Genomic DNA, 20,815 nt, shown 5'->3' on the forward strand with positions numbered 1-20,815 from the left:
GCATCAAAAGTTTCGTTATTATCGAGAAAAACTTATCAAAATAATAAATTTATATCGTAAAACATGTTAAGTGAAAGATTAATGATCGAGCGTTTACGAATTTAATTAAATGATTTTAACGAGAGTGTTCTAAATCCTTAAATAAATATTGGGAAAAAAATGTTTAATTATGTTTTAATCTTGAAATGAACATTGGGGAAGAAAACATATACTAAAGAGTTGATTTTTTTTTTTAATTTTTTTTATTTTTCTTGTTCCTGCTCCATGAGAGATTACAACGACAACACGAAGGGCAACGACATAATGTTTCTGAAGGGCTATTGGGACCCACCACATGACCGAAGTGATCAGAGAAGAAAATGGCATTTTTAGTGGAATACGGTGAACGTCTCAAACCAAACAACCCCTTTGATAATATCTATTATTAAAAAAAATAAAATAAAAAAAAGAAATTCTGTGGGGGCCATTTTCTTTTGTCTTTGATTTTATTGTGACACGTCAACGTCACATGTGATGGTCTGAACTCAAACAGCCAAGGCTCTTCATAAGCAGCCAAGGGAAAAAATGGGTTGGCGCACGTGCATCGTGTTTGGGACCCACTCATCCGACGGCTCAGACATAGTTTGATCATCACGAAAACAAAAAAGTCAACCTGATCAAAGCGATGATCCCCACTGATTTTCATTAATCTGATTTTTTTTCCTTTATCGATTTGACTCGGGGCCTTCCTCTTTTCTCTTTTAGCATCTTGGTAATCTCAAAATGATTTGCTGGAGTGTTTGACTTGTGTCAATTGTGTGGGGATTTTCTTCTTTTTTTTTTTGAGAATTGACTTTTTCCTAAAAGGAGGTGTGATCAAACCCAAAAAAAATAATTATTCCTTTTTTTTCTTTTCTGGTGGATTTGTGCATGATTTTGCCTTCACAAAAGGGTAGCTAACTATGCCAAGAGGGGACCAAAAACTAAGAACTATTTTCAATGTCTCTTTCTTATTGGAAGCATGCATTTAAATTGTATTCATGTGAACATGACATTATGGGATGTGTGCTTCTTGAAAGGAGACTTGAAAACAACAATCACTATAATGAAAAAATTGAAAAAAATTAACTTAAACTTATAAGGAATTTGATCATTATAGTCTCAAAAACTGAGTTCGATAGGGTGACTTGCAATCAAGAGACGAATTATGATCGAGAAAAAAAAGTTGAGCTTGAATCGAGAGGAGATTGATCGAACGAAGAACGAAAGTTAGCTCATTTGTTTACACTGACAAAACTAAATGAGAAGGTCGTTGACAGGCAATTAGACTAGGTTTCAGACCTTTGGGTCAAAGGTTTAGGGTTGACTCAAGGATTCTTGTCAACCCCATGAAAGGACAATTAGGTTTGGGCTACTTCCCTGTCCTTTTGAGCCTTTAGACTATTTTCAACTTTCCCTATTGATTTTGATACCCAAACTCAGCCCAGCTCAGGTTTTTCCATTTATGGTTTTCTCTGTCAATTAGGCCCAAACTCAACTATGTCCTAAGTCCAAACCCAAATAAGAAGTAGTAAAAAGCAAATTTATCTAGAAATTGGGAACATTTTTAAAGGTAAAAAAACAGATTTGGGTTCTCTCTAAAATCGCTCTAAATTCCATCAAACTTTAAATTTCACCACATTTTCATGATAAAATTTCAATGACAAATGCTTGTCTCACAGAATGTGAATTGGTATCCATTATCAGCAGCTCCTACTGCTGGGGTACCGACATTCTAAGCATATAATACCAATTCTTCCTTCATATCATAGCCCAACATGTCCACCACTTGTACCCTAATCTCAATCTTTCTCTCTGTCTCTTCCCTTCACGTCGGCAACAACAAGTCGATGCCACCACCTCCCAAAGCATTAATTTGTCAAATAATTCCTCCCCAAAATTCATTTTTATTCCAATACAATTTTTCTTTTAAGTCTGCAGTGATATATACAAAAACGGATTCAGAATTTATGACTAATAAAAGACAATTTTCCTTTATTTAGAGAAAGAAAGATTCCAACATTAAAAAAACAAGACTTAATAAGCATTAAAACTTAAGAAAGCTACCTTTGTCTAAGCATCGAAATCTCTCTCATTGTGGTTAGCACTTCTTGCTTCCTTTTCTTTTCTCTTGTGTTGTTGGGTACCACTCTTCCACTCTGCCCTTGGCCTTACTTATATATAACAATAAGTAGGGGAAGGATGATTTAAAAAAATAAAGGAGCAAATCATTCTGGCAATGATTAAGACTGGTCATGTCTAATGGCAAACAATAGGGCCGGGGACTACAGCCAAGTTCTAACCAAGTTTCTTTAAGATTATGCAAAGCCCTTTTTTCTTCCTTTCTCTTCACTTGCACCCTTCTGATTTTGACTTCTCTTTCCCTTTGACTTCTTCCTCTGTTCTTTTTCCTATATTAGTAGTCACCCCATCGCCAAGAATCAATTCATTTCATATATATATATGTCCCCAACTCCCTCTCATCCCTCTTTTTCAATTCTAATATTTAAAAAAAAAAAGACAAAGGAGTATATATAAATATTAATAATTATAAGATTAATTTACATTAAAAAATTAAAATTTACGTAAAAATAGAATCACTCATTTATTTATTTATTCATTTATTATATAATATCATCTCCTTGCGTAAAAAGATATATTTATCTATACTTAAAAACGACAAAATCTCATATATAAGAAATGTATGACAGCAAAATTAAAGAAAAAATTTCCCCATCAACCTCCTATGTGGCTATGATCCAGCTCAAAAAGGATGCAATGTTTCTTATACTAAAGGGAATGCTACTTGTCCAATATTTTATTCTTTGAAAGTCTTCCATCCCCTTTTGCTCCATTCAGGTTGCCTTGCAAGAGCAGTACATTATGATGACCAAAGTTGTTGAGATAACACACCCACATTGACTGTGCTCACATCAAAAAAGTTAACCTCTTTATCACACTTCACGGGTGATACGTCTCCATTAAAAAAAGTTGGTTTGTTTCACCTCTTTTTCTAGTTGAAGATGTTGCCATTATTTCTTTGTAACTAGCTCCATTGGAACCTCCAAACTTTTTCATGATATTTGAACTATTATAAAGAGTAAAGGGTAGGTTTCTGTGTGTGTGTCTTCATTTCTTTGCCAATTTTCATTAGAGAGGTTGTTGTAGCTTCACGAGGCGAATAAGTTTCTTGCAGCTCTCCTATATCTGGTCTCATTTCATCAATATAATCACCAAAATATATTATAAATTTCTTATTTATTTATGATATTATAAAAAACTAATCACGACGGATCTTATTAGAATTTCACTAAAATTATGGGTTCATTAAATATAAATCCTTTTTGCAATGGCCTTAATGTCACTAGTTAAAGCCCTTGATTATGGATTTGGCATGTATGTATTCAATAACCAATTGATTGTGGATTTAGCATGTATGTATTCAATAACCAAAGGAAGAAGAGAAAAAACAAAAATGGGCTAAAAAGGGGAGTTGAATCTGTCAAGAATATACAAGTTTTTTGACCACTTTATGACAGCATCTGCCTCAAGTTCAGCATGCTTTGCTGAGGCTGATAGGAATGGTAATGGAGAATAAGAATCTTATAGAAGGAGAGCTAGCCCTAGTCCCTTCTTTGCTTTCTACTCATATGCAGTGTGTGTGTGTGACAGCAAAAAAATTGACCACTGACAATTCATCTTTTCATAACCCTATTGGCACGTTTGGTACGGAGAATAACTATGCTATTCCCCCTCTATTCCCGATCATTTTCTATTCCTTTGTTTGGTACAAAATTGAAATAAGGAATAGCAATTCCGCAAGAATAAAAATTCTGTCAAATAGGTTAAAAGTCATCTCCTCCCCCCCCCCCCGATAATAGCTATTCCATGGCTCATGGAATAGCTTTCAAATATATAATGATCAAAATAACCCTTATAACCTAAAAATATTACAACCCTATACCTATAAATACTTTTTTTCTCCATTGTCCCTTTTCTTTCTCTCTCTTCTCCCTCTCTCATTCTCTCTCTAATTGGAACTCAACACCGACGACGACGGCGACGGCAGCAACCGAATATGATCGGAAAGCGTCGATCTAGTCCTTTCCGACAATATTGAACCGAGATCCAGCCAGATCTGGCACTCAACTGCCAGATCTCACCCCGGGAAGCACCGAATCTGGTGCTTCCCGACCAGATCCCACGGTTGGATCTGGCACTCCACGACCAGATCCAGCTGTGGGAAAGCGCCTATCTAGCGCCATAGTGGCCAGATCCGGCCACATGGTGCTCCAGATCGGCGTTTTGTTACACCGGTTGCCTTTCCGGCGATCGGCCCATGAAAAAAAAAGGGCAAAAATAGAATAAAAAAAATAAATTATTTGTAAAATTTAAAATATTAATATTTTATATATAATTNGTGGTAAAGATTCATCCTTATGATGTTATTGAGATTTATAGTGGGCTTACCCGAGCAGTCAAGATCAATAAAGAAAGTCTCGAGCTATATAAAGTAATGTAGAAGGGGGTGCCATAGTCAAGCTAGTGACCATAAAGAAACGCTTCTTGAGGTAACCAAAGCACTCTAACTTACTTTATTTTATTTTATTTTATTTACTTTTATTCTTATATATTTAATTATTAAATTATTAATATTTTAATTAATAACTTATCAAAAATAAATATTTTAAATTGAAAATCATATATTATAATAAAAAGTATTTTTATCTTTTTATTTTCTATTCTTTTCTTATTCCAAAGCTATTGTTACCAACCAAACACTGTAATAAGTCATAATAATTATTTCTACTCTATTCCATTCATCATACCAAACTACATAATACTTATTATGTTATATTCCCACGTAATAATTATTCTATTCCATTCCTATCTATTTCGCGAACCAAACGTGCTGTATGAAGATTAGGTTTTCTTTATGATGATGATGATGATGATTTTGGTCCCAGGCTCTAGGATGCTGAAGATCAAGGACAATTGAGATAAAACTCTGAGTTGGAAGAGCTTTTGAACTTCCAAACCTACCACATATATTTCCAACATTTCCTATTTTCTTTAGTAATAAAAAAATTAATTAACATCTTAAAAAATTGAGTTCAAATCTTCTTTTTTTGTTCGATAAAAGATCATAAAAGCGAACCATTTCTTAAAACTGTCTATATATTCAGAGAGAGATTTATTATTATGCCATTGTTTCATCTACCAGGAGTATGAGTACTGCTTTAATTCTATGAAATTCTTGATCCATTATTGAAACTAATTATTACAAAGTCTTTTCTTGGTTGAATTGCTTTTTAATAAATCTTGAATACTTCTCTCATGTCTCAATTACCTTGTCTAGATGCCCCCTCCATACTATAAATCTGTTTATAATATAGAAATGTGTGTTACCATCAATAATAATTAGGTCAAAAAGTGTAGTATTGAAGTACTAGATCAAGGTCACCATATATAACCCTAAAACCTTAATTGCAAAAAAAAAAAAAGCTTTGGATATTTCATCTGCCAATGGTCCATGGCATAAATAATTCATTATAAAGGTACCATGAAATGATGGCATTGCTGTAAATGAAATCTTTGGGCTAAAAGATACCAAACGAAACTAACTAAATTTATCACACCCTATTAATTTTCACAAAGATATATATATATATTGTTCCCTTTAATCACCATAAAGGAAACATTAATATATGGCAATTGGATCATTTATTTTGCTTTATTTTTTTTTGCTATATTCATGTAACTAATCTTAGGACGAAACATTATTAAAGTGGAAACTTGTCATTTTGGGTATTAGATTTAGGGATATTAACGGGCATGGTATCTATTACTTTTTGGGTACGCTATTAATTCAAAGTCTATTATTTGATAGGATACACAACTCTTGTAAATACTTGATTAAATTTTTGAATTGTAATTACCCAAACTTGTACTTGAATATCCTAAACACTACTCGTTAAATATTCGTATCCGTTAAATATCCATTTAAATTAATTTTTATGCATAATTAATAAAAATTAAATTAATAAATTAAAATTAGTTTATAGCAATAAATTAAAATTAACAAAATCATATTTAGATCAATTAATGCATTTTAGTACGTATTACATTAATTATAAAAAATTTGTAAACACAATATAATATATATCAAACTAAAATTTAATAGTAAAAATTATTATTTTATAATCGAGTTCAAATAGTGAGTACTTAAGACTACTATCCAAACCCATAACAGGTAATAATATTACTATTTGAATCCTATCCAAATTTAATTATAAAATACTCTAATTTTATTTAATCGAGTTGGATGATACAAGATACCCAATTATAAAGTACTCATTAACATATCTAATTATATTATAATTAAATATAAATCAATTGAATTCCATCAATTTTACACGCTGAACATATTAAAAATCGATATTTTTGATTAAAAGCAATGAGATAAATATAAATTTTACTGGAAACTACAATTTCACTATATAAATATATTTTTTTCAACCAAAAATACTCAATGTATGCATTGAAAATTTTTTGTTGGGGGTACATGCTTGAAATGGACATTTCATGGACAAAATTTTGCATATAAAAATATCATCAATAATGAAAAAAAATGCATGGGAGAATTATTGGTAAGGATAAAATACGAAAGAGAGGTCAAGTCGGATATCGCCGGGGCAAACTGACCCACTTCCAAAACAAACCATACCCGTGGAGCCCACACAGCATACAAAACGACAGGCCTAGCCCACACTCCGAAATCCAGAGCTCCCACTAGTAGTAAATTCGGTGAACAGTCGAGGGTCTTTCGGTAATTTAAAGAGGTAAAAAACGCGCCGGATAGTAAGCTTCGTGATCGCAGATCAAGCGAAAGAAGGCGCTGGGCCCCACTTTGTACCCTTTTGTCGGTCTTCTCCCATTCAATGACTTAATAAAAAATAAATAAAATAAATAAATAAGTAATAAAAAATATTAAAAGTAATTTCTTTTTTTTACTTGAAATTTAGTGAAAGTGAAAAATAAAAAGGGGAAAGTTGTGGGAAAAAAAAAGCCCACAAAAGCTGACAAATTAACTGAGCCAAAAACACACTTCTTCCACTTTTTTAATTTTCATTTATTTTAATTTTTAATTGTTTTCTTTTTTTTTTCAGACTTTTGAATCTTTTTACTCCTTTGAGTTTATGCTTAGTTCTCTCCTTTTCACAACAGTCACAAAAGTGAGATGATTCCTATTTTGACCCAAATGTGCTTTTCCTCTCACTAATTTAACTTTTAATTTAATTTTTTCCCCCATAAATTGCATATGAATCTCCTTTTACTAAAGCATTTGCCAAAAATAGGGTTATGAAACTTATAAATATTAAGTGGATAGTAATATTTGTTTCCATATTTTTGTTTGAACTATTTATCTTACTGAATGCGACAATAATTTATTCATTTAATTATAAAAATTTAAAATTTATTCACCAAATCATAGATTTTGTCTTTAAATTTATTCAATAACTACATAACAAGTTAAAATGACTAATAAATTAATTACTTAAATTAAGAGATTAATATTAATACCTTTCCAAAACAGTCTTAATCAGTATGCTTTTGTTTGTTTTCTCTAGCATTTATATTGTACTTCCTTTGAAAGTTAAACACAAACCCCTCCACACTCATAACAATCTTTGTCTTTAGCATGCTTCCTTGCTCAAACCCATTATTTGGCAGTAACTAAATCTTCATAAACTACTCTCACTAATCTTAGTACCCAACAGTGCTTTTTTCCATAAAAAATTTCAGAATTTTATATAGTATTAAGTCTATATATTTGTGGTCCAATCTACTCTTCTCTCACTCTTGCAATGTTTGTCATTTTCTCCCTTGAAACTAAAAACAACCCAATGGAGACACAGCTGCAACAGGCAGCAGCTTCCTCTGTTTCTTCTTCTTCTTGTTCTTCTCCTCCTCTTTCTTTGTACTGTAAACAGTGTCTTCCTTTTTTTTAGCTTCTGCTCAAATGGTGAAGTCCACATTATTCTTCTCCTTGTGATCTCTCTGGATCAACAACTTATATACCCTTTAACACTACTATACTCAGGTACATTGAACATTCCTTCATTCTTTTTTACCTGAATCTGCAGATTTCCTTTTCTTCTTCTCTCTTTACTGCCCAAATGGGTTTTTATTGTCTTTAATTTTTTTTTTTCATTTTCTTCGCAAAAGCTGCATTTTTCCTTTTCCAAGTTCTTTGCTTTCTTGATTCTTGATCAAGAAAGTTGGTTTCTTGATGATGCATTATAATTGTTATTTTTTTTCTGTGTGCTTTTAAGCTGAGGGGAAGATTACTTATAATGTGCATTATCTCTGTTTCTGTAACTGGTTTTTTTTTTTTGGTTTCTTTTTATTCTATCTGAAGTCTTGTGTTTTCTTTAAAGTAAAAAAAATGTTGATTTTAAGCTGATAACTTTGTGGTGTATAAACAGCTACTTTGAGTCAGATATTTTCTTTTTCATTTTTTCACTGTTCTCATTCATTTTCTCTTCTTCGCAATTGCCTTTAGTATTTTGGTATGTTTGGTTCTTGTTTGGTCTTTAAATAGAAAGCTTTTATCACTCAATTAAGCTTAGTACAAGTGAAATAGCCTTGTGTGCTGAGTTATCAACTCAAGATTGGACTACACAAAATTAATTTAGCTTGATGGGTTGCAGAAATCAAAGCCATGTAAAATGCAAGATGCAGACCTTTTTAGTTTCTAGTTTACCAATAAATTGATACATTTGAAGCTTTTTAGCATTGTTGTCTGAAATATTTTTGAACCATTGCTTAGATTAGCCCTCCAAATTCCAAAATCCTGTATTCTTGTGCTCATGTTGAATGTTGATGTCCATTTTTGGTAAATCATGCAATGTGGTGTGGTGAAGTTTGGTTCTTTTAATAACCATGTGGATTTGTTTCTAATCAAATCCATACTTTCTAAGTCTTATAAATTACAGATATACTGTGTTCAAAATTTTAATAGTTGGAAGCTTTCCTCTTTCAATGCTCCTATTTTTGGTTTGTTTCTTGTTTCTTTCTTGACTTTCAAGGTTCTCAACTTCTCTTGAGTTTATGTTCTTCTATGTTTTGTTGTTACCATTTCATCTATGTTCTGTCAGAAACTACTGCATTTTCCTTTGCATCTCTACCTTGTCTGAATGCTATCCCGAATTTTTAATGCACTAACCTTTTTTTTGGTGTAATCCAGAAAAGGAAGTAAAAAAAAATACATCTCTCACATGGAGCAGTATGAGATACTAGAGCAAATTGGGAAGGGAGCTTTTGGTTCAGCTCTTCTAGTGAGGCATAAGCATGAAAAGAAGAAGTAAGATGGCAAATAAGACCCTTTGCCTTCATCTATTATATTTACATTACATATGGAATATGTGAGAATAACAATTAGACAAGCATGATTGATTCATCTTTTGGCGATTGACTGTCCTTTCTCTTTTCTCTGGGAATGATCAGGTATGTGCTGAAAAAAATTCGTCTTGCCCGCCAGACTGATAGGTCACGAAGATCTGCTCATCAAGAGGTTTGTATAATTTTCTGACAGGACTTTTTTTTCTCTTATATTCTTTCTGCTCCATTTATGATCTTTATGTCACTCTATTTCACTGGATAACTGCCAGAATCCTTCCATAGTCATTGAAGAAAGAAGATTTCCTAATGTGTTTTATCGAGGCAAACATAAGGGAGAACAAAGGAGACAAATAAAAGAAAAACATGGATGGGCTTGATTTATCTTTAATTCACATGTTGAAGGAAAAATAGGAGATTAAAATCCAAGATAAGTTAGCTATAGTAGTTTTTGGACCTGAAATATATTGGAATTGACTGGACTGAAAGTTGTTGTCCTAGATTGCTGTCCTACAGCTTGTTTCAGCAGTATGAACTTAGTTAAATTCAAGCTATAGACTAACCTTCAACTGGTTCATGTAGATGGAGCTCATTTCAAAAATTCGAAACCCATTTATTGTGGAGTACAAAGATTCCTGGGTAGAAAAGGTATGGTTATATCTACTATTTCCATTAATAGCAGGTCCGCCAGATGGGCCTCTATTCTTCTCCGTTTTACGCTTTTGATTGTTGGTTATGGAATAAATGCAGTTTTCTTATACCTCTTGATTATATGCCTTAATTTTCATAGCACTAATATTAGACTCTTCCTGGTGATCTATGGCCTAACATTGGTTCACATTAATGTCTTTGTATTCAGGGTTGCTATGTATGCATTATTATAGGTTATTGTGAAGGAGGAGACATGTAAGTTTCCTTTCTTGCTGATATTGCGATTTATGAGATTTTGCATTTGTTTCTGTAACTTGAAGAGCCTTGCAAGATCTTAGCAAATCATAATAAGATTTTTCTTATAAAACAGGGCTGAAGCCATAAAGAAAGCAAATGGCATGCTTTTCTCAGAAGAGGTTTTGTTTATTCCCTTGCTTCTCGCTTAAATTCTTCAATTCTTTTGCCACCCTGTTCCCATTCCCTCTTTTGTTAAAGTTGATTGTTATCTTTCAACCCTTAGACAATCACTATTATTCATTGAACATTCATAACTCTGAAAATTGTTGCATCTGAGCGTGTTCAGAAGCTGTGTAAGTGGCTTGTTCAACTCCTGATGGCTCTTGACTATTTGCACTTGAATCATATTCTTCATCGTGATGTCAAGGTTAGTGCGCATACGGTTGTGCTCTTACTATCTTCCAAACTGCCCCAAGTTGCTTTCTGCTGATGATATTTTGTTTCATGTTTTTTTCAGTGTTCAAACATATTCTTGACAAAAGATCAAGACATACGTCTTGGTGAGTGATTTTACTGTTTTTCATATAATTCCTTTGAAGGGATCATAATTTCTCCTAACGAAGATGTGATCAACACTGGTGCAGGTGATTTTGGACTTGCCAAAATTTTGACTTCAGATGATCTAGCATCCTCTGTAAGTAATATATGAACTAACCTTCAAGAATTTAATGCATCACTTGATTTTATTAATCATAATTGGGAAGAATACTCTTGTTTTTTCAGGTTGTTGGAACTCCCAGCTATATGTGTCCTGAGCTTCTGGCTGATATACCGTATGGTTCTAAGTCAGATATCTGGTCATTAGGTGAATATGCTCGCATACAGAGGATGCTTGTATTTGTTATTCAGTCTTGATATAATTTCAAGATTTTTACGTCTATATATGTGTTTATATGACTTGAAAATATATTGTCCAGGGTGCTGTATATATGAAATGACTTCTCTCAAGCCTGCATTTAAAGCATTTGTGAGTTTTTTTTAACCCTATCTTTTCTACTTTGTAACCATTTGCAGCTTGTTGCATATACATCTTTTAGGCTAGTCTGCTTAGGACTTCTTTGACAAGGATTCTTAGAAATATAGAAGTTTGATTATTGTATATAGTCTTTAACAATGATTCTGTGTATACATGTTACTTAGATGGTGATGTGAGAGGTTACGTCAGCATATAAATAGTCTCATATCAATTCCAAATGTTATACAGGGCCTCCTTATCAGACAGTCTGTTTTGTAGGCAAGCATATCATTTGTCATTTTTCAAGCTGTAATTTGGTCAGATCTTGAGCAGTAACTCAGAAGCACTGTATCTATTTGGCCCTCATGAATGAGCTGCATCATGCTTATCATTCTTAGGGTTTCAGCAGGACATCTGGGCCAACTGAGATAGATTGCAGTTAGGCATCTCCCATATTTTGTTCTTGTGGTATTTCAGTGTAGCAAAAAATTATATTTGATTCATAGTTACAGATATCTGGCGGTGTGCCCTTATAACTCATTTCTGCTGGTGAATATGAAAATGCCGCTGCATACCTCTCATGAGGGTTCTTTCTTAGGTATAATTAATGCTTTGACTTTAGGAGGCATTTCTGCATTGTGAAATTTCATTTAATGTTTAGCTACCGTTTCGCATTTCATGTTTTTTTTTTTCCTTTTCTAATAATCTTATATATCTTCAACAGGATATGCAAGCGCTGATAAACAAAATTAATAAATCAATAGTTGCTCCACTCCCAACAAAATATTCTGGTGCCTTGTAAGCCTCATTTTCCCTTCATGATAGAAATCATTATAGCTATTTCTGCTTGTTAAAGAGTAGCCTATTAAAAACAAGAAAAGTTCATATTCCATCAAGTGCTTTAAGGAAATTATGAAATAACGTATTAGTATGCTGCATCCAAGATTACAATCGGCAATGAGCTATGTTGAAGTAGAAGACCAAAAGTTGGGTAGTGTAATAATTGGCTTTTTCCCTCATGAATTTCATTTACAATTATGTTGATTTTCAAATGATGAATTATGTTGATCTAACTATTGCTTGATTTTCTCTTCAGTCGTGGTCTCATTAAAAGCATGCTGCGCAAAAATCCCGAACTTAGGCCAAGTGTACGTATAACTCCTCTGATCTGTCTTACAACACATGTAGAGCATCTTTATGGATCCACCATAATGGGTCCAAATATAAGTTGATATATAAATGTTTTTAGAAAGTGTCCGATGGCACTGCAGTTGTTTTTAGTGCCATACTGCACCTCATCTTGGCACCCTAGTTTCTGCCTTCAGGAGATTGAAATACATTTCCAAGATACTCTATAGACACCACATAAATTTTCTTGGTTTGAAAGGAATCACCTTTAATTTTTGCCCAAAGTAATATGCTCTCAGAACTGTCAATTTCTTGGTTTCGAGGAGGAACCTTGACGCTACTAAGAATGATTATGTTTGAATAGCATGTTGGAAGTAACCAAAAGTGGGGCAGAAAACATTGAAAAGTTCTCCACTGAGCTTTGAAAGTATTTTTGTGTAGCAAACTTTGAACAATTATTTTCAACATTTGCTTCCGAAAGCCAAAGTTTTGCATTTTCTCAATGAGTTCACGATTAGTAGCATATTTCTGCAACCATGCCCATTAGATCAGTTTGGAAGGAAATTTTGTGCCCATTCATGCATCTGCATATGCACATTTCTTCAATTTATGAACTTTCCTCTCATCTGAGGTATATCGGTTTTGACAGGCTGAGGAACTGCTCAGGCATCCACACCTTCAGCCTTATGTTCTTAAAGTTCATCTTAAAATTAATAATCCTAGAAGGAATACTTTACCTGCGCATTGGCCTGCAGCCAACGTAAAGAAAACTAGATTTTCAGATCCAGTAGATGTCCACTTCTCTGCTTACAGGGAGAGGCGTCGATCATTCACTAATGATAGGACTCTGAATCCAAGCATATCTGGAGCTGAGCAAGATTCTGTTTGCTCTACCAAAGGAATACATGATGATGCACCAGGTTATTTAAATGAAAGGTTTGAAGATTTGTCTATTGATAGCAGCCATGAAGGAACAGTCATTTGCAAGCCAATTACTTCAAAAGTTTCAAGTATCACCAAGACTCCAAGACGTTCTCTGACAAAAGCTTCTGCAACTCCCAAGAGAAGGACAGAGCCCTTGAAAAATCGTGACTCGGTAAATTCAATAGAGCTCCTTTCCTTCCTTCCCTTTCCCTCAGCCTTCTCTTTTATCAGACTCTTGTGCAACACATGCATCGAGATCACTGATATTAACATTTTCTAGTTTCAAAAGTTGGGTTTTTACTGTTTGTTGCCTTGTGTTTACAGTTTCCTGTTTCACGCACTCCAATTAAAAAATCTCTTCCCACAACTCGAAGAGCATCCTTGCCACTGTTAACAAGAGCTAAAGTTCGAGAATCCCCTCCTATATCTAATGCTGGTATTCTTCATTGCATACAATCACCAGATGTTTCTGTCAACGCTCCTCGGATTGATAAGATAGCTGAATTCCCATTAGCCTCCTATGAAAATGCATTCTTCCCCATCCACAAAACTTCATCAATATCTGCACGGGGCTCCTCTGGCTCACCACAATTTGTTGACCGTTCAATCACAAAAGACAAATGTACGGTTCAAATATGTGATCGAGCTCCTATCAAGCCCCATTTTACTGATGCATGGCAGGGAATCCAGCGCAGCATGTTTCAGGTGGATGGAGAGGATGGAACCGATTCCTCTGATCAAAATGCAACTGCTGGGGCATCAAGCCGCACCTCATCAGACATGCAGCGGCGAAAGTTTGACCCCTCGTCATATCAGCAACGTGCTGAGGCATTGGAAGGATTGCTTGAGTTTAGTGCAAGGTTGCTGCAGCAAGAGAGGTATGATGAGCTTGGTGTGCTACTAAAGCCATTTGGACCTGGTAAGGTCTCCCCCAGAGAAACTGCCATCTGGTTGACTAAGAGCTTTAAGGAGAATACTGCCAAGCAGGAGGATTAATCCTGATGAACCGCTTCCATTTGTATAATATCTGTAGCTGTAACCTGTAACAATTTTTTAGAGTCCAGGCTTATCAGATTTTAGAAGTGATTCCTGTTGAGAGGACCTCGTCAGGTAGGCATTTTGGTTTTCAAACGAATCCTAATTGTTAGTATTAGGTTCTAGTCGATTTTCCTGCACCTTTCGGCCATCCCCTCGTGCATCAATGTTCATGATTTTCTGGGAGTGGATGATGGGTTCAAATAGGTTGTAGACTTATCTTCTACCTGTTAATTTTTGTTTATGTTCCTGACTGAAACATCATGTTCATTTAAATGAATATTAATCAGGAAAATGGATGATCTTGATGGCTGAACTTTCTTATAGAAATCGGACTCTTTGTTTGTTTACCAAATTAAGACTTGGGGCTTTCTCTGCCATATTAACCAGGCTAAGAGGGAAGTCCCAGAAGCTTCTGGCGTTAGGAAGCCTAACACACCAGCCCTCGAGCCCCCATCCCTATGCTTCTGAATGCTAGTTCACCACTTTTATATCTGAAATAAACACCAAGCTATTCCATTCAAAAGGCTCAAGAGAAAGCTACCGCACAGCAACAGTGTCACGGTTCACATCAGCCGATTTGATTTAGCTCTCCTCAAGAAGGGTTGGTTTTGATATTGATTGAGCTCTCCTCGAGAAGGGTTGGTTTTGGTTTTGATATTGATTCAGCTCTCCTCAAGAGGAATTGGTTTTGATACTAATTGTTACGGTCCAAATTAATTTGTAAAATATTATTTTTTATGATTTTATTAAACTTTACGATTTTATCTCATAAAAATTAATTATTTCATAAGTTAAAAATGTTCGTTTCATTTAAATATACAACGAATGTAAGATTCAAGACTCCCATTTGATAACGTGACAAACACGGAATCAAAATAAACTTTGACAAATTTATTTCATTGAAAGCCGTCTTGGTTAAAGTCAATCTTCTGAATTTTTCTAAAAGCAGGTAGACCTTTTTTCGCTGTTTATTAAGATAACCTATCTCGTATAGACAAAGCTTTCTCCATAGTATTTCACTCAAAGTTACAATTACATCAAATGGGACCATATATAGTCTCTCTATATGGGCCCCTACTTTCAAAGAAACAAAAAATTTAGCAGTTGAGAAAGCTCTATCAAGTGAAGAGGTGTCTTTGCCAGGAATCTCCAAGGGAGTGGCAAATGGCTAAATCAGGGTGAGTTTTCCATTGCAGGCCTTGGCCAAATATAATAATGCAAGGACATAAATTTAATGGCAAGAAAAGCCATACCAACATACATGAATTTAAAATACCAGTCAACAACATTAACAAGTTACATAAACTATACGATGGCCAAAGTCCTATACACAAGAATTTGGACAAGGAAAGAGTAGTGTAGGTATTGATCTTCATCTCGTGTCAGAGAGACTAAGGTGAGGATCCTTCTTGGTGTGATTGATATGGGAAAGGCAAGCAGATGGTTGGTAAACTTCTTGTTAGGGAGAAAGGAGGATAAAGGGAAAAGGAAAAACATTTCCATATCGTTTGAAGAAGGACGTGTGACAACTCCATCTGCAACTCCACCTGCAACTCCTTTCAAGAGGAGATGGAGTTTCGGGAAGTTGGCGAGTAAAGAGAGAGCTCACAAGAGTTCCAGGTCCCTTGACTCAATGACCGCTACTCCACTTGTGAAGCAAGCTGTGCTGGGCTTGGAGAAACGGCATGATAACACCAGGGTTTTGGCAATGGCAATGACAAGTGCTACCAAAAGAAAAACAAAGGCAACATCTGCAGCTTCTTTGATAAGCAAAGTGGTAGAAGATGCAGCTGCCACCAGGATTCAAGCCGCCTTTCGTTCTTATTTGGTACTAATCCTAACCTTTTCCTTTATTCCAGTGTTGCAGGCCTTGCCATTTGTATAACTAGCTAGGACAGAATGCTTGAGAGAAATGATATCATTGATCAAATATCATTGCAGGCGAGGAAAGCTTTACATGCTTTGAGGGGACTAGTCAAGTTGCAAGCACTGGTTAGGGGTCACCTGGTGAGGAAACAAACAACTGCTACTCTCCGACGTATGCATGCTCTAATGGCAATACAAGTTAGAGCCCGGTTTCAGAGAATCCAGATGGCTGAGGAACCACGACCTGCTGTAAAAAGCCGATCATCAAGATACGGAAGGTTTCCCCAGGAGATGGGGTTCAAAAGAGCACAGAGAGTAAGTCTTTCTTTCCATGGATGCATTAACATCTCCATACCCCAAGGGTATCAGATAGCCTGTTTGGTTTTCTTTCATTTTCCATCATTTTCTAATCAACCAAACATGAACTACTGGTGCAATAAAGTCAATAACCTAGTGCCTTCGAAGAAAAGCAAGTACTAAAATACAGTGCTCCAAATTCAACAACTAATCACTATTATATTTTTATTTCTGAACATAGGAAGCTGTTGATATAAATCTTTATGAAAAGTGTGGAATTGTGAAGAGCCAAAATGGTTTTATGAATCATTCACAGATTGAGAGGATTGAACATGGAATCACCACATATTACTCTGGAGAGCTTTCGATCTCAAAGCGAGAACAAAAATATGAGGAGTTTTCCTTCACAACACACAACAGTCCCAGACATTCTCCTCCAATGTCCAAGCCAACACCGGGAAGATCCTCTTTCAGTTCTCATGAGTATCCATACATGCCAAATTACCTGACCAACACAGAATCTTCACGGGCCAAAGTCAGGTCACAAAGTGAACCAAAACAACGACCTGCGTGGAACTCCAAAGCAAAGGGCAAGAAAACAACTTCAGCTGAAGAAATGGATGACAATATTCAACAACATTATTCATCTTCACAGTCGAAAGGCGTTGCAGATGAGAATCAAGAGCCATGGTTTGTCACGCTTTATCGGTCAACAAGGACACCCAAAGACAATGAGGGTGATACCAGTGTCCCAACCAGTTATTCTGAATATCGGAAATCTCTTGTTACAAATGAGGTAAGTCAAGTCAATTTCTCTGCAGTGGAATCAAGTTCAGTTCGTTTTCTTGGTTTTTCTTTAAAGTTGCATTCCCTAACTCATTTCTGGTTCACGTATCTGCAGCCTCACGCAACTTTGTTCTAACTGAAGATTCAAGAACGTTCAAACCTCAGCAGAGAGGTGATGAACAAGATAGTTGATTCAAGAGTTAGCAGCAGAACAACTAGTTTACGAGTACTATATAGGAAAGAAGAACGCTGCAAAGACCTCACATTCTGAATACAATTGCTCATGAAAAAAAAAAAAAAAACTGGAAGTCCTACTCTTTACTTGCAGAAGTGATTAGTAGTATGAAATCTTGATTAACCAAAAATTTTAAGCAGGGAAATTATTTTTTGATGACACTTCTGTGCCCTTCTATGACTAATGCTAAAATCAAAAGGAAGCAAGAAACTGTAGCTCTAATCACGATTACAAAATGTAAATGACATTTGCATGTTTAATGTGTTGCATATATTGGTTTGGATCTAGAAATCAGGTTTAGTATTAAGTGATCAAGGGGCCTTTGCACATGGAAGATGCCCAGTTGCCTGGTTAGTGGGCTTTCTCAAGATCCTTATGAATAACCCAAGTTCCAAACTTGTCCAAATAGGAGATTGAGGACAATGGGATTAACCCGCAGATGATTAGAAAGGGTGGGAGAAAGCAAATTCTATATTTCGGCCTTGGAAGAAACGAGTTTGTACTGGAACTTGGCTTTATAGGTTGAATCAAATGAATTCATCGTTGTGTATATCAATAGTACTTAAAACTTAGAGATACATTATATTGGAAAAGTTATTAAAAATATTATAGAATTACAGAGACAAGATTGATACACATTCTCTTTTCTATTTCCCAAAGCTTCCAGCTGCGTCTGCCTTTCAGACTTTTCAACTGCAAGAAGATTTGCATCAGCGTACTCTAATCTAACAAGGTTTTTCAAACATATAACTAGTTTTGTGACGTCCTTTTGACTATGAATACTCGTGCATAAAAGCACAATATGCACGGGCACACCAATTCCATGCATCCTAAAGGAATCAGTGTGTGATTTATGTAGGACAAATGTACTCCTCAGAAATGAAATGCAGGCCTGACTTCGTTAGTCGAGTAATGTGCTACTCGGCAAAAAAGGAAAAAGTTGACTCATTATAGAGAAACTTTCATATAAACAAAAATGCATTCTAGCATATGGGAGACACAGCAAATATTAGTGCTTTTTCCTGCTGGAAGACACAGCAACCTGATCCTGGTATCGTAAAGTATGTGAGCAGCAACATGCTTATTGGTTAAGAGTCTTGTGGAATGCAACCTGCAAATGCAGCAAAGAACAGAGTAAGGTGATGTTTTATATTGAGCTATAATTTGAGATGGGTAGGGAATTAAATTCAGAATTGACAAACAAAAGAAACATTTAACTAAAGTGCATACAGATGTTGATGTCTTCAGAAGCTCTCTTATGGCCATTGTAGCATAGCAAGAAGCAGGAAGTGTGAAGGCCAACTTGAGAGCCTTCTGAGTTCCCAGAGAATTTGACTCAGACAAAGAATGAATTTGTGGAGGCTCAGCTTCTCTAGAGCCCTCCACCTCAACATTGCCAGTTGAAAACTTTTTATCATCCTCAAAGCTCTCTATATGTTCCATATGATCAGATGAATCTTGGCCCTCAGTTCCATCGGTTGGTTTCTCTTCCTTGACCAGGTTCACAGGTTTAGTTTTAGCAATTTTGTCTAAATCTGTCTCTGACAATGCTATACTTCCATCTGTATATGAAAGCAATTCCCTGAAACAACACAGATCGTATTACTTGGTCTACAGTATTTCCAAGGCATCTAAAAGAACTCTGCTAAAAAAGACAAGGGAAAAGCAGATATACCATTCAAAGTCAATTGGCTTCTGAAAAACACGCCTGTAGCTTCCTGTCATGCTGGTTATTGAAAATTCCCTACAATAAAAAATTAAAAATTAAAAAAAAAAGCATGAAGGGGGAGTTTGAGAAGAAGTCTCGGGGACAAAATATAGGGACAGTTTTAAATTATGTATATGTACTTGATATTATGAACACTCTCAGTCAAGCTGATCCCATCCTGATAAATTAAAAAAAATGAATATTAGAACATTAAAATTTGGTATTTAAACGAAAGAAGTAACAAGTAGTAGCTCCCCGGCAGCTACCATACATTAATCAGAGCTTTAATTTTGTCACATCAAATTAAAGTTACTCTTGGCAAACACATCATGAAATTGTGCACAGAAAGGTTCATTAAGTAATGAATGAGTGCCTTCATTTTCCAGTAAGTTATAACTTAAATAGCATGCAGTGAGTCATAGCAAGATTTAATATGTATTAACAAGGATAACGCACCTTCTTTGCCATATCATGATATACATTGGCAATATCATTCACTGGATAAATTATTCTAGAACTGCCAAGGAAACAGCAAAACATTGTCAGGAATGAAAGAAAGAAAAGTTAAATATGGAAATGATAAGGGCAATATAAAATCTGCAGCAACTCCTTACAGTATTCCCTTACCCAGGCATAGGAAGGACAACATCCTCAATAGTATAATTTCCAGTACTAATATCTGCTGCAGTTATGGCCTGCCAGACAGTGGAAGCTATCTTAAATTCTTTGAATCGAGGTTAAAAAGATTGATACTAACATTTCATTTAGAGTATACAGCAAATTATCATCTAATGTAACCAAAATTAGAACATCTTTCACACTTTCAAAAATTAGGTAACAAAGTAAGCTATAGTATTCTAAAAAAAATTATCATCTAAGCATTGTATTACACAAACTATTTTTAAGTATCAATTGTTTTCTAAATTTCCTTTAACACCCTCAGTTCACAATTCAAAAATTAGAAAAAGCTCTACATAAAAACAAGTAACAACCGACCTTAACAAGATTGTTTTTCCCTTCTGGAAGATCTGTTCCAGATATTTCATCTAATTGACTACAATCATATGCATCTTCAAAGTTATTATCTTCATGTTCAGATGGAACAACTTTCACCTTTTCTGCATCATTTCCTTTACAATATACCAAGTCCCCTAAAACAACTTCATTGCTTCCTGTATATGGTAGGATAACAGAATCATGTTGGACGGTTACCTTGAAACATTTTAGTACAGCTTGGATAATGAAAATAACGACAGCATAAACTAGAAAGGCTTTCTGTTAAAAGTACACAAATACCCCCCCACCCACCAAAAAGTAAAAATATCGAACAGCATACCATATTTTTCCACTCTCATACTTGCTGCATGGTTCCACAGATAGCTTTGGTAACTGTGTACATACCTGATCAGTAAAACAGAAAAAATTAGATTCAATATCACCTCTCTTCTTATGCATGTAAAAGTGTGTGTGTGTAAGAGAGAGAGAGAGAGAGAGAGAGAGGAGGTACGAG

General features: G+C 35.0%; 3 protein-coding genes across 4 annotated transcripts in view; 2 read left to right on the plus strand and 1 right to left on the minus strand.

Moving 5' to 3' along the window:
- On the plus strand, nucleotides 7,874–14,726 carry LOC18600227 (serine/threonine-protein kinase Nek2). Its single transcript, XM_007030546.2, has 15 exons — nucleotides 7,874–8,122; nucleotides 9,269–9,385; nucleotides 9,529–9,595; nucleotides 10,003–10,068; nucleotides 10,280–10,326; nucleotides 10,442–10,487; nucleotides 10,655–10,735; nucleotides 10,826–10,868; nucleotides 10,953–11,002; nucleotides 11,092–11,173; nucleotides 11,286–11,335; nucleotides 12,048–12,121; nucleotides 12,420–12,471; nucleotides 13,101–13,547; nucleotides 13,700–14,726. Exons 2-15 carry the CDS (start codon nucleotides 9,300–9,302, stop codon nucleotides 14,369–14,371), a joined length of 1,863 nt encoding a protein of 620 aa, XP_007030608.1. The 5' UTR covers nucleotides 7,874–8,122; nucleotides 9,269–9,299; the 3' UTR covers nucleotides 14,372–14,726.
- Nucleotides 15,680–18,321, plus strand: LOC18600228. The gene is made up of 4 exons (XM_018122278.1): nucleotides 15,680–16,241; nucleotides 16,355–16,594; nucleotides 16,893–17,372; nucleotides 17,478–18,321. The coding sequence occupies exons 1-4, from the start codon at nucleotides 15,837–15,839 to the stop codon at nucleotides 17,496–17,498; spliced, it is 1,146 nt and encodes a 381-aa protein (XP_017977767.1). The 5' UTR covers nucleotides 15,680–15,836; the 3' UTR covers nucleotides 17,499–18,321.
- LOC18600229 (multisubstrate pseudouridine synthase 7) overlaps nucleotides 18,332–20,815 on the minus strand; it is a 6,525-nt gene continuing 4,041 nt past the window's right edge. For both annotated transcript variants that reach the window (XM_007030550.2, XM_018122277.1), the window contains exons 13-20: nucleotides 20,642–20,706; nucleotides 20,302–20,477; nucleotides 19,933–20,000; nucleotides 19,762–19,822; nucleotides 19,446–19,483; nucleotides 19,273–19,341; nucleotides 18,828–19,179; nucleotides 18,332–18,708 (exon numbers count right to left, since the gene is read on the minus strand). In XM_007030550.2, the coding sequence (XP_007030612.2) occupies nucleotides 18,679–18,708; nucleotides 18,828–19,179; nucleotides 19,273–19,341; nucleotides 19,446–19,483; nucleotides 19,762–19,822; nucleotides 19,933–20,000; nucleotides 20,302–20,477; nucleotides 20,642–20,706 (859 nt within the window). In that variant the 3' untranslated portion in view covers nucleotides 18,332–18,678. The remainder of the gene's footprint in view (nucleotides 18,709–18,827; nucleotides 19,180–19,272; nucleotides 19,342–19,445; nucleotides 19,484–19,761; nucleotides 19,823–19,932; nucleotides 20,001–20,301; nucleotides 20,478–20,641; nucleotides 20,707–20,815) is intronic.

The sequence above is a fragment of the Theobroma cacao genome, chromosome 5 (genome assembly GCF_000208745.1).
Source record: "Theobroma cacao cultivar B97-61/B2 chromosome 5, Criollo_cocoa_genome_V2, whole genome shotgun sequence".
Lineage (NCBI taxonomy): Eukaryota > Viridiplantae > Streptophyta > Magnoliopsida > Malvales > Malvaceae > Theobroma > Theobroma cacao.

Coding starts and splice junctions, on each gene's coding strand:
- LOC18600227 (XM_007030546.2), top strand. CDS start 9,300: ATGGAGCAGTATGAGATACTAGAGCAAATTGGGAAGGGAGCTTTTGGT. Junction 12,472..13,100: donor ATCCCGAACTTAGGCCAAGT/GTACGTATAACT, acceptor CGGTTTTGACAG/GCTGAGGAACTGCTCAGGCA. Junction 13,548..13,699: donor CCTTGAAAAATCGTGACTCG/GTAAATTCAATA, acceptor TTGTGTTTACAG/TTTCCTGTTTCACGCACTCC.
- LOC18600228 (XM_018122278.1), top strand. CDS start 15,837: ATGGGAAAGGCAAGCAGATGGTTGGTAAACTTCTTGTTAGGGAGAAAG. Junction 16,595..16,892: donor GGTTCAAAAGAGCACAGAGA/GTAAGTCTTTCT, acceptor AATCATTCACAG/ATTGAGAGGATTGAACATGG. Junction 17,373..17,477: donor AATCTCTTGTTACAAATGAG/GTAAGTCAAGTC, acceptor ACGTATCTGCAG/CCTCACGCAACTTTGTTCTA.